The sequence below is a fragment of the Balaenoptera ricei genome, chromosome 12, assembly GCF_028023285.1.
Source record: "Balaenoptera ricei isolate mBalRic1 chromosome 12, mBalRic1.hap2, whole genome shotgun sequence".
Classification (NCBI taxonomy): domain Eukaryota; kingdom Metazoa; phylum Chordata; class Mammalia; order Artiodactyla; family Balaenopteridae; genus Balaenoptera; species Balaenoptera ricei.
Genome location: NC_082650.1, coordinates 20712659 through 20728259, shown reverse-complemented (window position 1 = coordinate 20728259; position 15601 = coordinate 20712659). Strand labels below are relative to the sequence as shown.

General features: G+C 36.2%; 1 protein-coding gene across 8 annotated transcripts in view; it reads left to right on the top strand.

Moving 5' to 3' along the window:
- Positions 1-15601, top strand: part of UTRN (utrophin) — a 501645-nt gene that overhangs the window by 335662 nt on the left and 150382 nt on the right. For all 8 annotated transcript variants that reach the window (XM_059941058.1, XM_059941060.1, XM_059941059.1 and 5 more), the window contains one exon: positions 8522-8694. In XM_059941058.1, coding sequence (XP_059797041.1) covers positions 8522-8694 — 173 coding nt within the window. The remainder of the gene's footprint in view (positions 1-8521; positions 8695-15601) is intronic.

Sequence of the window (15601 nt, the reverse complement as noted above, 5' to 3'; positions counted from 1 at the left end):
CGGTTCCTGGTCAACTTGCTCACCGTTTAGAAGGGGTGGAGGAGGTTAGAGAAACTTTCTTTATGGCAGCTGGTAACAGCAGGTGACAAACTTTATGACCATAAAGAGGTCTGTTAGCTTGGTTTGTATAGATTTGTCTGTTTCTTCCTAAAAAGGTATATAGGTCTTACGTTACATGAATAATTCATTACTTAGACCCCCTGAGAGGCAGTAATTGTGGTCAATAGCTGGCGTTTTGTATTGTAATTGCTGCTATTAGTCTTGAAAGCCTAGGTCAGATACCAGAAGTTAGTAACCTGCCTCAGCTTTTTGGCTATTTTATTGACAAAGTTACCAGTTCTGGTCATATTAGTTTCCTCCTTTAATTCCTAAACCTTAGTATCTGCATATTTCTTATTTTTTCTTTTAGTAGTTAAATTGACAGTAAAAGAAGCCTACAGGCTTAGTCCTGTCAAAAGCTTGATTTGGGATTTTTTTTTTTTTGAGACAAAGAGCAAATTCAGAGAAACAATCTTGCTGCCATTCACAGTCTGAAGTTTTCCATATATGTTTATTTTTGTGTTAGATGCCTTTATAAAAATCTATGTGAAAGTTAATCTCTTTGCCATATTTCATCTGTAGGAAGTTGTCATACATGAATGTATTTTTCTCCAACTCAATTTAAAAAAAAAAATCCTTTGTGTATTTTCACAAAAGCTGTCTCATATATTTAGCCTATGCTACATTGATTCATTGCCAGGAAAACTGTATTATGGAAAGGTACCACTACCTCACACCTCTCAAATACAACTACCTTCCCCCAACTCTGAAAGCAAAAATGCCAGTTCTAGGGAATGACCAAGGCTTACTGCTCCAATGCAAAAGCCACATGATACCTTTGGAAGCTAATGGTCTTCCCATAGTCCCTTTATTTTCAGTTTCCTTAGTCTTATCTTTTCCTCAATATTAGTGATCTGCTTCTAGAGCAGATCACACGGTGATTTAACACTTGGTGATTTAACACTTTTCTTATCAGTAATTATAATAGTTCGGGCTGATGTTTAAGTTCCCAGAGCAAAAGGTGTTTTGCTGGATTCCTGAAACCATTTCAGGCTTTAAGAAAACTAGAGTACAAGGTTGGGATAGTCGTGGGTCTTCCAATAATGTTAATCTGAAAAGTTGAAGACTGGTCAGATAACTGAAATTTCCAGATGACAGCAGACCTTCAGCGTAACTTCAAGACAGCAGTTTGTTTGTGAGATAAATTGAAAGGGGATATCTAGTTGATATTTTTTGAATTTTAAAGAAATCTAGTGGTTTGTGACTTACATTTGGGTATCTGTTCACACATGGATGTTTGGCATATCGTTGGGATCTGTAATCTGGTTATCTAGTCCCAAAATGTGTGATGCTAGAATTGTGGTTTTCCAGCATTAGCAGGATGGGCAAATTGCACTTGGGACTCAGTTCCTGGGGATCCAGGGGACCGGAAACATTCTCTACTGTTTCTGCAAGGTGACAGCTCACCAAGGATCAGGAAGCCCTGATTGAAGGGAACCACATGTTCCCCAGAGTGGTCTTAAAGAGGAGATTGAAACAGGAACTTCTCTCCAAGAGAGGATGACCTTACGGCAAAAAGTGCCAGCCAGCAAGCAGATCCTAATTACCCAACCAGGTGATGAGGGGAGAGCAGTTGTGACCAGGGTGACTCTACAGAGACTTCAGACTCACAGTTGACACAGAAAGCTGATCCACCAAAACACCTTTCGGAAATCCAGCCTATGAGTTGGTTTTATTGCCACCTTGATTTTAATGAATTGATTTTCTCCTTGAAAATACTTCATAATGGAAGTATCTGATGGACTCAGTGGCTGTTAATATATTGGTATACTTGGCCATCTGCACTGTGTACTGTCTGTTCCATTTATTTAGTAGTCACAGAGGATAGAATAATGGACAATTTTAGCTTAGTGACATCTTGAGTGACTGTTGCCTTTTATTAATTTATGCAGTTCTGCTACTAGATGATTAATGGTAATGGTAGTTCTCTAAGGGTGTGTGTGTGTGTGTGTGTGAGAGAGAGAGAGGAAGTCTGAGTAGTACCACTCTCGTGGTGAATCCTTTGGGAAAGATGCTTCCCATAGTGACAACACAGAGAGAAACCGCTCAATGCTAAATTTCCTTTATGATATTGACATCCTTTAGGATGACCAATATTTAAAATTATAATTTGAAGCTATATTTTGCTGCTCAATTTGCAATATCTAATTTTTAAAAATTTTATCCTGGAAAGACACAGTCAACTTCCAATTTCAAGGTCTACTCTTTCTTTAATATTTAGTAAATATTTATGAAGTACACAGTATGTACCAGACAGTGGGCTGAATTCAAGGATGGCGTGGATAACAGGGTAGACCTCCACTCTTTGAGTTTACAGCCTAGTAGGAGGATACAGACCTTAAACAAGTCTGTATTCTGTAAGCCTGTGACTGAGCAAAAGGAGGTAGCTGTAAGAGCGACAGGTAGACATAATCTAACCTGAGTGCAATGAAGTTTCTCCTGGAGAAATGATATTTAAACTGGGACTTAAGATGACTTTAAAATTAAGGAAGGAACTGAGATTGTGGGCTTATATGTGGGAGATGTGTGTTGGGGAAGAAAATTAGAGCTTTCTGGGCAATGGGAACTGCTTTTTCACAGGTCAGGAGTTGAAGAGTTGGGTGCCCCAGGACTGTAGTTTAAAACATTTAAAATACAAAAACCTTTGATTGGGTTTTCAAACTTGTTCAGTTTCATTTATACAATCTGATTTTAGGAATTAGGGTGGGGCAATAGTTTGATAAATTGAAAACATTTGTTAATAACTGTTCTTAAACTCGTGTTCATGTGCAGATCAAACCTGCTTATATAATGTGCACCTCAGAAGGAAAGCCACTGTATTTTAACTCACTAGGATGTTAGTATGTTTTAGTAACAATTGGTATAGAGTCAAGGATTTTGAACATATTATTTTGTTGTGAAAAATATTTTTCTTGATAGCAGTGTTTGCTATGTTGGAATTTAAAATGTACTTTGTTTCTTAATTTTCTATCATTTCAAGTTGGCTTGTTCAAATTATCTTGAAAGTGCAGTTAATTGTAAATTTGTTCCACTTAGTAATTTAACTTTTTTCCTACTCTATTGTCTAACATATATTTATGATCACAGATAATGGGAAAAGAACATTACTGGCATTGATTTCTTACTTTTTTTTTTTTTTTTGGCTGCGTTGGGTCTTGGTTGCTGCACATGGGCTTTTCTCTAGTTTTGGGGAGCGGGGGCTACTCTTCATTGCGGTGCGTGGGCTTCTCACTGCGGTGGCTTCTCCGGAGCACGGGCTCTAGGCACATGGGCTTCAGTAGTTGCAGCATGCGGGCTCAGTAGTTTGGCTCGCAGGCTCTAGAGCGCAGGCTCAGTAGTTGTGGCGCAAGGGCTTAGTTGCTCTGGGGCATGTGGGATCTTCCCGGACCAGGGTTCGAACCCCGTGTCCCCTGCATTGGCAGGAGGAGTCTTAACCACTGCGCCACCAGGGAAGTCCGATTTCTTACTTTTTAAATACTGCTGTAGACCAGGTGATACCACTCTTTTATCTGTCAAAATGTGATTCCATAATTATTAATAGAGTGGTTAAAATTTATGAGATTAGTTGTTGAAAGAAAATATAATTTATAAATAATTAATTGAATAATTTGTTGACATCAGCAAGTTAATTGTAATAATTAATTGATTAGTTAATTGCAATAACTCACTATCCCAGAAGTCTCACAAACTGTCTCAAAGCATATTTACATAGCACGTAATGACCTTTGAGGATATTGTTAGGTTGTATTTTTTTTAGGTGATACATGACTGTTTTTTAAAAGGTATGATCCCTCATTTTCAAAACCTGAAACTCAGGCAGTGATCCAACTGAGCTCTTGACAATCAATCCTAAACTATCTCTGAATTTCGGTCTCACTTTTGAAAGGAACAGTGGATTTCTTTTCCCCTAATGGTTAACTTTGTTGATTTAGCCTGAGCCTTGGGATATAGTTGGGAAGTTGTTGCTAACCTCACTTCTTCACCTTCAGAAAAGGGGTCAGGATTCCTTCAGAGAAAACACTTCTGTGGCCATGTAAGGTTAGGTAAATATGCCATGCAAAAATAAACCAAAATTATGTCAGCAAGGCCCAAAGAGGATGAATCTATTCTAATACCAACTTAGTTGTTGAAGACTTCTTAGTGGTACTATTCTAAATCTCTGTTTCTTAGAAGAGGGTTCAAACAGTTCTGTTTATAATAATCTAAGGAAATATTTTTGCTTACACAGTTGCAGCCACTACTTGATTATAGAACATTATAAAGAAATAAAATGTATGTGATTTACATTATAAAGTGTTTGCATATAATACCTCTATGCGTTATATCATTAAAGAAATGTCCAGTTAGGGCAAAACTGGTATTAAAATATCAATTATTAAGTAAGTAAATGAATAAATGTTTTGCTTTATTTGTGCAGTTTATTTTGACCTGGGTAGTGGGTATTGTATAAAAAAAGACTAATTGTTGATCAGTGAACCTCTGTGAGCTTTTGTAGCTGTCTTCTGCAAGGTTCTTCTGAAAGTGTGCATTTTAGGCTTTTGATGGTATTTTACTTAGAGAAAAATATGTGGTCTCTTTATTCTAACCCCTAGCTTTTCTTAACCTTCTACATTATGCTTACATTGTTTGAAAGTACACTGCAAGCCTTTCGAGTGAATTCTTAAAATATTTCTTCTGTTCTCTTTTCAAATGTTAGTTTAACTGCTTGAATACTTTGCTGGGGTCCCTCTTTGCACATGACTGACTTACGTTAAATGGTTGGAAGAGCATTGTTTTGTGCTTCTAGATGGATTACATTCCCATAACTAACTATCAATAACCATTTTGTGCTTTAATGTTTATTTAATGGTCAGAAAGGCTTCCAGGTGACAGAGGTAAGCATTAGTAGGGCAAGTCTCCCAGCTGCGCAGTGGGAGTTAACCCTCTTTCATAGAACTTTAATTTATTTTAGCATTTGATGTTACATCAGGGTCATGATCTGACAGACTCCTATGCTGGCATTTTGATTTTAAAATCAGTGCATCATTACACAGGGATCTATGAAGGAGCATGATTCATTAACTGCGGGTAATTCTAAATTTCCAGCGAAGAGCTTAGGCAAGGCTTTGCAGTGCAGGCTTCTAAATAATAATTTCTCCCTGTTAAATTTTTTGAACGAAGAGATTAAACAAAATGATTACTACATTTCCTTCTAATTATTTGTCTGATTTCTCTTGGCATTACAGTGGCTAATATGCCAGTCTATCAAGATGAACTTATTCATACATTCATTTATGCAATTTTGCATCCATCCGTCTATGTATCTATCTACGTATCTGTCTATCCATATACATCTATTTTTCATTAGACTTCCTCTGTGTAACAGAGACTCTGAAGAATACATAAGAAATATTAAGATGATTTTCTGTCTTTAGGAGCTCCTGATATATTTGGCCAAATAAATATGCCACCAAATGTTAAATTAAAAAAACAATGTATGCTGATTTCCTTTTCTTTGATCATTTTCTGGTTGTTGATTTTCTTCGTAATTTTTGATGAGGCTCATGTGTGGAAGGGTTTTCCACATATTGAAACTTATGTTGCAACATGAATATATGATCACTGGTGGTGCTCTTAACCAAAACATTATGGAAATACTTACGATCATTGACTGGGCCAGTGATGCAGTTTTGTTTTACTCCATCTGTCATTGTGGCCAGATTGGAAAAGGCATCACCTGATCTGAAGTGAAGAGGCAAATGTGCTTCGTGCTTTTGGTATCCAAATTTCCTCATGTTGTGGAATGCTCCTGTGAAACTGAGGAAACTATTTATGAATCTTGATGTGCTTCTGTCTTTCTATGTCTCTTGAATATGAAAAGAAGCAAATAGGCCAGGCTGCTACAGGAAGTTGTGGTTTGAAGTTGCCTTGTGATTTTAGGTGTGGGACACTGATAATGATGTTTAGGAACCTGCACAGGAAATTAGAGGCCAAATTCTCCTTGACAATACAGAGCAAAGGGAGGCCTTGCTTATTTACTCTGTCACTGAGCTTTTTGAGAAAGATGGCTATCATGCATATTTACAGCCGAAGTTTAAAACTTGGCTTTTGATATATCTCTTTGGATGTCTTAAAATGCATTTCAGGACACAAAAAATAACACAGTTCTATTCTAAAGGATAGGACTATGTTGTTCAGGAGATGTCATCAAAGAATCTTTCAGCAGAAGTTTCCTTTTCTTTTTCTTTTTTACTGAGAATCTCTATTTGAAACCTCCCAAGTTAAATTTACAACCAGATTGCCATTTACATGCATACTTTTGCCCAGCCTGAGAACCGTGAATCAGTATCTGGCTGTGTTTCCCTGCTTCCCCATCAGTGTCTGCTGTGTACTCTCTGGGATGGAGGTGCTAGTAAAATGCAGAAGAGTCAACAATGTTAGAGTTTTTGTTCAGTGGTTAACCCTAATTCTGGGTGTACTCAGATTACACTTTGCAGGAAGACCTGATTTGGCTTTGTTGTTAGATAACCCAGAGACCAATGGGCTTGCAAATTTAGAGCATAAATTTTGCAGAAGCCGTCCATCAAACTTTGTGTTCACCTCTCCCATCTCTCAAATATGATCCTATTAATGTCATCTCAGATGTCACAGATCTTCCCAGAAATTATAATACAGCAGTTCTGCCCCTTAACCTCGTGTGACACCTTTTTACCATGCTGATTGGAGTAGTGAGTTGTACAAGGCTCTTCCATGTGTCCTGGTTTGTGTAGGTCTGTAGATGCTTGAAGAGCAGTCACTTCAACGCTGGCCACTAAGCCTTGGTTCTTAATGGAATACATGGATTGCTTATCAGGAGTAAGTTCTAAATTAATAATAGCATTCTGAGAATTCGAAGAATTTCTGTTTAAATTTTTACCGTGCTCACTTAGAGTTGGAGAAACTAAAGAAGAATGATGATTATAAAGGAAAACTGAAGATGAGAAGTGTAACAAAATTATAGTGTTTGAGTTTGCTCTTCTTTTACTAATTCTGATTCATTACCAGAAATATAATTTTTATTTCTGCAATATGTTGCCTTAATATTCCTTACCAATTAATGCCATGGAGACTCACCCCACACCTTCATGGCCCCTTCTGGTGTCTGCTTTTCTGTTTGTAAGTTCATACTCAGTTGTTGGATGGTAGTGGCTGTCACACTAGAGTTAGCTACACATCCCATTTATTCATGAAGAAAAGGTGATTGCCAAATTAATATAGAAAATTGAGTTGACAACCTTATAACAGGAGAGTACTAAACAATTGATAAGACCCTCTGTATTTTAAAGTTTAAATTTGTTGTATTTGTTTAATTACAAAAAGAAACCCTGTTTTTTATAGAAACTTGGAAACTCAGAGAAGTGTAAAGAAGAAAACTAAAATCATCTTTAATCCTCTTATACGGAGATTGCACTATTTTGATTTATTTCTTGTAGTCTTCTAATGTATGTGTGTGCAGTGATTTACAAACACATAGGCTAATTTAAACACCTACTTTAAAAATTAAATTAACATCATAATATATAGTTTTTTCTCCTCCATTTTAAAACCTAATAATAAACTAGCATTAATGTATATTATGAAAGTTTTACTTTTTTATTTTAAAAACGATCAATGTGATAAATGTGTTTATACATAAATCTTCTTAGGATAGGTAATTTCAACAGTTTTAAGGCTTTTGATACAAATTGCCGAAGTACTTCCTCAAAGTCTGAACCAATTTTTATTATTAATTTATATTAATTCTTATTTTACTTAAACTACACTCAAATTTACTTTATAAAAGTGAACAAAATATTCTCCTTTTTAACAGGAGAAATATTATTTTGTCATTATTTTTTATTTCTTAATGAGGATAAACATTTTTATGAGAATGCTTTTTTAAATTTTAGAAATAGATTTTATTAGATTAAAAGGCTGAACTATTAATAAGTTTGTCTAAATGTAAAAAAAAAAAAAGTTTAATTATGTAATATCTTAGTGACCTCTGTAAAACTTAACGTTTTGAGGGAAGTTTGGCCTGTGTGGAAAGGGGAGGAAGAATTTATTTGGGTATTAAGCAAAGTTGAGTGATTTGGCAGCCACTATTGTATAAAATTTCAAAAATTTCTCATTGAATTTGAACATCTAACTAGCTGATACATGAAATTTAGATTATAATATTGATACATTCTGTTTTTAAGAATGGGGGAAATCAGTGTCTTAAAGATTTAAAAACTATTATTTTCAATGTAGAAATTGTGAAAACACTTAAATTTGTTATCATTTAAGCTAAAATTAACTATTTTGCTTTTAAAAAACTCGTTTGTGGAATATGAAAAAAGTAAAGTTTGTATAGCAATCCCAAGTAATGTTGACACTAATACCTAATATTTGCATTATTATCTCTTTGCCTTTTTCTGTTCAGGACATCCAGGCAGAAATTGATGCCCACAGTGACATATTTAAAAGCCTCGATGGAAACAGGCAGAAGACGGTAAAAGCTTTGGGAAATTCTGAAGAGGCTACTATGCTTCAGCATCGACTGGATGATATGAACCAAAGATGGACCGACTTAAAAGCAAAATCTGCCAGTATCAGGTCAGCATTGTCAGTATCAAAATGAAAATAATGGGGAAGGAGGATTTTCATGATTTTTGTATATCAGGAAGAGAACAGGAAGCCTTACCAGCATGCTACTTCTTCAGAAATAGTTTAAGATTTAAATGCAGAGACTATTTTTTTTAAAGTTACAGTTTTAGCTCCATTTATGTCCAGTGCCCTCTGTCCACTGTTCCTGACTAGTCACAAATTTGCATATCATATTTTAAACCTAATAATACTAATGATGTTACCAATACCTGCTAGTTGTTGAGTGTTTACCTTAACCAAGTATTGTGTTAGGATCTTTACAAACATTTCTTTATTTAGTATTCAAAAAATCCTAGTGAGGTGACTAGTAAAATCCTTTCTTACATGAGGTGACAGAGGCTTAATGAATAGAAAGAACTTGACAAGATATTGAGCTAAGAAGTGCCACACGAGGATTTGAATCTAGGTCTTTCTGACTCTTGGCAATGAACGTGTTTTGCTTCATCATGCAATTTGTATATCCAATTTGAAGATGTACTTTTAGAAATTAGATATCACTTATGGACACTAAAATGGATAACTGATGATTCATGTCTCCATTTGGAGAAAGTAAAAAGTAAATAAGGATGAATTTGAGGATCAGAATTTGACTAAGAACGGAGAGTGAAAAAAGACCTACTGTGACAGCTATTAATATTATTACTGGGAGTTAAGAACATTTTAGAATTATGTTTACTAGATGGTGGATAATACGTAACTGGATATGAGTTTAGTGGAAACTGACTAAGAACATGAATGTTGGTAGAGAGACTTGGATCTTGCACCTAGGTCAGTTTCTTAAATCTTAAAGTTCAGAAACGGTATGATGTATTGAAAAATGTACAACCTTAAACCAAATGGTCTTGAATTTGACTCTGATTTTACTATTTACTTACTGATCTTGGGCAAGTCACTTAGTCTCTCTGAGCCTTGGTTTTCTCATTTACAAAATCAAAATATAAATATTTAACCCACATGATTGCTGTGAAGATTGAATGGGGTAATCTGATAGTTTCTTAATCTATGTAATTTCTGTCTAATGTAGCATCTAGTTTATTTTTTCTTACATAAAGGGGTTCAGTGGATCTGCTTCAACTGGTTTCTGCATTTTATAGACTACTTCATGGAGAGCAGAAATCTTTCACGGATTATTTATTTATTGTGAATGAATTTTTTTAAAAATTTTCTTTCTGAAGAGAAATCCTGAAAGGTTTTTATTCTTCTGGGGCTCATAAAGGGATATTTGCACTTCTTTTTACACTTAAAGAAGGGGGTAATGTAGCATGACTATGGAAACCTCTGTGTAAAGATCCTGTTGGACATTATCAACCAACTACACTTTTTTAGTTAGAGAGGAAAATTAGGGAGTATTGTATAGTGAGAGAATATACTTGTGATTGCTTAAAATTGAATTTTCAACTGGCCAGATCCCATTGGGTTTCACCTTTCTGTTCTCCATAAATATAAATAAATAAAAAGATTTAAAGTGTTAACATAGTAGAAAACATTCACTGAGGTTCTAACAAAGCCAACTAGTCTAACAGGCTAAAAGCCACAGGCCTGGCCCTGATGAAGACTATGTACATGGTCCTGGAATTTTGAGAGTTTGGAGGATGAGTTCTTCAGGAAGGAGAATTTAATAAAGACAAAAAAAATCTTTGACCTTTCATGGCCTTTATTGCGTAAGCCTGTCAAGTCACATTTTTTTTTTCTAACCTAGAAAGAAAGAACTCATAAACTATAGTTGGAATACTATCTAATAAATAATGTTATTTTTAGAAGATGGGGAAATAAGCTTTTGCCAATGGGATTCTGGATCAAGACAAATCATACATTCCAGTAAAATGTGTTAGTAATGTGATAATAAATTAAAATAATTTTTAGCCATATTACTCATTTCTGGAGATTCAAGCATTTAATAAGAACTTACTTCTAGGTTTAAGGCATTGTGAATCATAAATAAGATATGGCCCCTACCCCTACGGGGTTCACAGTTCTCTTCAGGCTAAGATGGGTCCAAAGGAGGAAGTGGTTACTTTCACTTCAGATGATCATCAAAGGCTTCATGAAAGAGATGATTATACTAAGCTGAGCCTTGAAAGATGTATAGTTTTCCCCAGATGGACTGGATGAGGACTGGAGAAAGATACCTAAGCAGGAGGCCAGAAATAACACTGTGTTTTCATGGAGCAGCTAAGAAGTTCGGTCTGACTGAGAATAGAATTTGCTGGTGATGTAGAGGGGAAAGACTGTGACTAGAGAAAAAGGTGAAGAGGGAGGTAAGACACAAATCATGGAACACCTGTGTGCACCATGCTCCATTCCACTGGTAATGGAATTTGAAGATTTTTAGGTGGCATGATTAGATTTAAGCTTTGGAAATATCCCTCCCACACAACTATGGAGAGTGCATTATTAGATGAGCAAAGTTCTAAAGACAAGGAGAGCTGTTAAGAGACCCTTTCAGAGAAATACCCAAGAGTGGGATTGCTGGATCGTGTGATAGTTTTATTTTTAATTTTTTGAAGTACCGTTAAACTGTTTTCCATAGTTGCTGCACCTATTTACATTCCCACCAACAGTATACAAGGGTTCCCTTTTCTCCATGTCCTCACCAACACTTGTTATTTCTTGTCTTTTTGACCACAGCTATTCTGAAAGTTGTGAGGTGATATCTCATTGTGGATTTGATTTGCATTTTCCTGACGATTTTCCTCTATGTTGAGCATATTTTCATGTGCCTGTTGGACATCTGTATGTCTTCTTTGGAAAAATGCCTATCAGGTTCTCTGCCCATTTTTTAATCAGATTGTTTGTTTTTGTATTGAGTTGTATGAGTTCTGTATATATTTGTGGTATTAACCCCTTAAGGGACATATCATAGGCAAATATCTTCTCCCATTCAGTAGATTACCTTTTCATTTTGTTGATGGTTTCCTTCTCTGTGCAAAAATTTTTTAGTTTGATTAGATCCCATTCCTTTATTTTTGCTTTTGTTGCCTTTGCCTAAGGAGACAAATCCCCCCCCAAAAAAATATTGCTAAGACCAACAAAGAGTGTACTGCATAGATGTTTTCTTCTAGGAGTTTTATGTTTTCAGGTCTTACATTTAAGTCTTTAATCCATTTTGAGTTTATTTTTGTATACGGTGTGAGAAAATGGTCTAGTTTCATTTTTTCACTTGTAGCTGTCCAGTTTTCCCAACACTACTTATTGAAGAGACTGTCTTTTCCCCACTGTGTAGTCTTCCCTCTTTGTTGTAGATTTAATTGACCATATTTACATGGGCTTATTTCTGGGCTGTCTATTCTGTTCCATTGATCTATGCTTCTGTTTCTGTGCCAGTACCATACTATTTTGATGACAGTCACTTTGGGTATTGAGACAAAGAAAATGAAAACACTGCTTTGAAAAGATATATGCACCCCAGTGTTCATAGCACCATTATTTACAATAGCCATGACATGGAAACAACCTGCAACTGTTCATCAACAGTTGAATGCATAAAGAAGATTATATATATATATATATATACACACACACACACATACAATGGAATATTTATATATATGCATATATATGTATATATGTGTGTGTATATATATATATATGTATAAAATGGAATATTACTCAGCCATTAAAAAAAAGAATGACATTTTACCATTTGTGACAGCATGGATGGGCCTGGAGGGTATTATACTTACTGAAATAAGTAAGACAAAGACAAATACTGTATGTTTTCACTTACATGTGGAATCTAGAAAATTAAACAATTGAACAAATATAACAAAACAGAAACAGACTCACAGATACAGAGAACAAACTAGCAGTTTCCAGAGGGGAGTGGGGGAGGGGCAACATAGGTGAAGGGAATTAAGGTATAAAACAAATAAGTTTCAAGGATGCAATGTACAGAACAGGGAATATAGTCAATATTTTATAATAACTGTATGGAGTGTAATCAATAAAAATATTGATTCACTATGTTGTACACCTGACACTAATGTTATATGTCAATTATATTGCAATTAAAAAAAAGATAAAATGGTTTATTATTCTTAGTAATGGGCCCTCGTATAGTAAGCACACCTCAGAGAGAAGTGGTACAGGATGCATTTAATACGCTGGAGCTAGACTTCCTAGTAAGTTTCAACACTAGTTTTGTTCCTTGGCAGCTGTGACACTGCGGGGAGGTTACTTGGCCAATATGTATTTCCTCCTGTGCAAAATAGGGATAATAGGAGTAACTTCCTCATAGAGTCATCATGAATAGTTGATTTAATTAGACTTTATAAAGTACCTAAAACAGTGGCACATGGTAAGCACTAAGTAATTGTTAACTATTATTATTACTCTCATTGATTACCATTATGTTTGGAACTAATTAGTTCAAAAGACATGGAAATTCTCCCTACCCCGTCTTGTTTCTTAGTCACTAATATTGGGAATTTCTGAGAAGGTCCCCAGCAAGTAGCATCCCTGTTTCCTGGCTGGATTCCGAAGAAATAGGAAACAAAAGTAAGGACAAGTGAGAACAACAGTGTCATGTTCATTACTGACAGAGGCTAGGCTGGAGGAGGTGGCTTAGAGTGAGAGCTAAATGGGGCTGTTAACCGGACTCCAGAAGCAGGCAGAATTCCCAGCAGTCACTGGACAATGTGGCCTCCCATGTGGGAAACCCTGCATGGAAGAGTAGAAAAGAACTCAGCCTCTGCAGGCTTGTTCTCAAAAGGGAAGAGTGGGCTGAGCTAAGTAGATCCAGTTATTTCCCAGATCTACAAATCAGATTCCTCACTCCACCTCTACAGGGACAGAGAGAGTGAAAGGGTGGAGAAGAGGCCAGGAACGTACTTAGTGAGAAAACCCCTTCCCAAGGAGCTGGGGGTGTGGAGGTGTTCTCATTAACAAAAACGTACAGTAACTTCCCCCACAGCCAGCTGCCTCCTTCAGTCCTTACTGAAAATGTTGCTTGCTGAGTGCACTATGAATTCCTGTTCCTCTGTTCTTTCCTCTCATTCCTTTAAAGTATAGTCTCCACTTGCACTGGCTTCTATTGTGAACAGATTCTCCTATGTCTTTAATATTTGTTTAAACTCTCCCACCACTCTTCTCTATAATTGAAAGTTGACTGTCCCCTTAATTGCCTGCTTTACTTGAAACACTCTTTAAATAGAGTTCAGTTTTCCCATTTTCCTCACCTGGCAGTCAACAGGAACATTCTGAATATTTAACAACTACTATGGACACCTATTAGAATGCTAGCCATAAACTCCCAGTGTGGCGCCAGCAGATACTGGCTGAACAGGAGCCCTGTGCTCAGGGATAAGAGGGAAAGTTGGCAGCCTCATTGCTATTTCTTAAGCATTGCTTCTCCATCTCTCAACAACTTGTCATTAGAAGTGGATACATCTATTATTTTACCCTCTCATCGTCTTATTCCTGCTTCCTCCTGATCTGTAGGACACTCTTCTACTTTACTCATTGATTTCAGCATCTGACTTCCTTTTTATTCTGCATCTTTTCCTCACTTATCATCCTTGGTGTCGATATCTCTATTGATAACTCTGTATATTTTGACTTCTCAATTTCTTCTTACTTTATCTCTAAATGCTTTTATCCCTATTTTGTTTCTAAGCCCCATAGATCTGCCCGGGCCTAGGACTTAGTTAACATCCCATGTTATCTTGGCATCCCTGGGATGATCAGTCTCAGGAGACCAGGGGCAAATTGCTTTCAGAGCACACATGTTATTTTTTTACATCCCACCTGGCCATGCACGTCTGAGTGCCATTGATTTTGCCATATTAGTTGGAGAAGAGCCCTCTGTTGTAGCAAATCAGGATTGTTTAGAATATCATCAGTAAAACAACTCTCCTTCACATTAAAGTTATGGATTTTATGAAGAGGACCTTCCTTCATTAGCTTCATATATACCCGGACCATCTATATACTATCCTCTAACTTTGTAGTTTTATTCTGTATATATAATTTGTCTACAATATTCTAACTAGATTGTTTAAAAATTCACATCCTCTAATATTTTCAACTGAGGAATTCCTAGCTTTCTTTTTATTTTTCCTTCATCTTCCCAAACCTACACATCTTTCTCCTTATCTTTAGTTGCTTAAACCCTTCCACTTTTCAGACTTCATCAACCCCATCTACCCAGCTTGGATTTCATTATAAACCATTTCAGTAATGTCAGGACCTTGAAATTCCTGTCTGCTTTTCCAATCACTGATGCTCTGATAACCATACCCTCCCTATCCCCTGATCTAAATTCTGGGCTTCCTAGTGTTGCACTGGAAAGTGAAAAATGATAACATTTCTTCAACTGTAACTTGACAGTTTCTACTTAGAATTGTTATTGCAATTCTGAATGATTTTCTATCATAATCACCACTATCCCTAACTTTTAAAGATTTCGATTCCTCATTGGCTCCCAAAACCTCTCAAAATCTCCCTCTCTGCATGCAGCCTTGCTTCATTCTTTTCTGAGAATAAGGCCATCAGATAGATGTCCCTTCTGTACATTCTGTATTTCAAATTGTGCTCTCATTGTGCTAAAATCAGTATTGTCATGGCCAGGAATATTTGCTGCAATTTATCATCATTTTTAGAAAAGAGACTATCTGTCAAAGATCATAATAACAGCTGATATTTATTGAACATTCACTATGTCTACATGAAATGCTTGACGTTACCTCCTTTGGCCACGGCGTGGTCATTGGAACTACGGAATTACATGTGACTCAACGCCTTGGGTTAATATCTTAAGTACTATTTTCCAGTCTTTTCGGATAACTTTTTAATTTTTTTTAATTTATATTTTTGGCTGCGTCGGGTCAGTTGCAGCATGCAGGATTTTCGTTGAGGC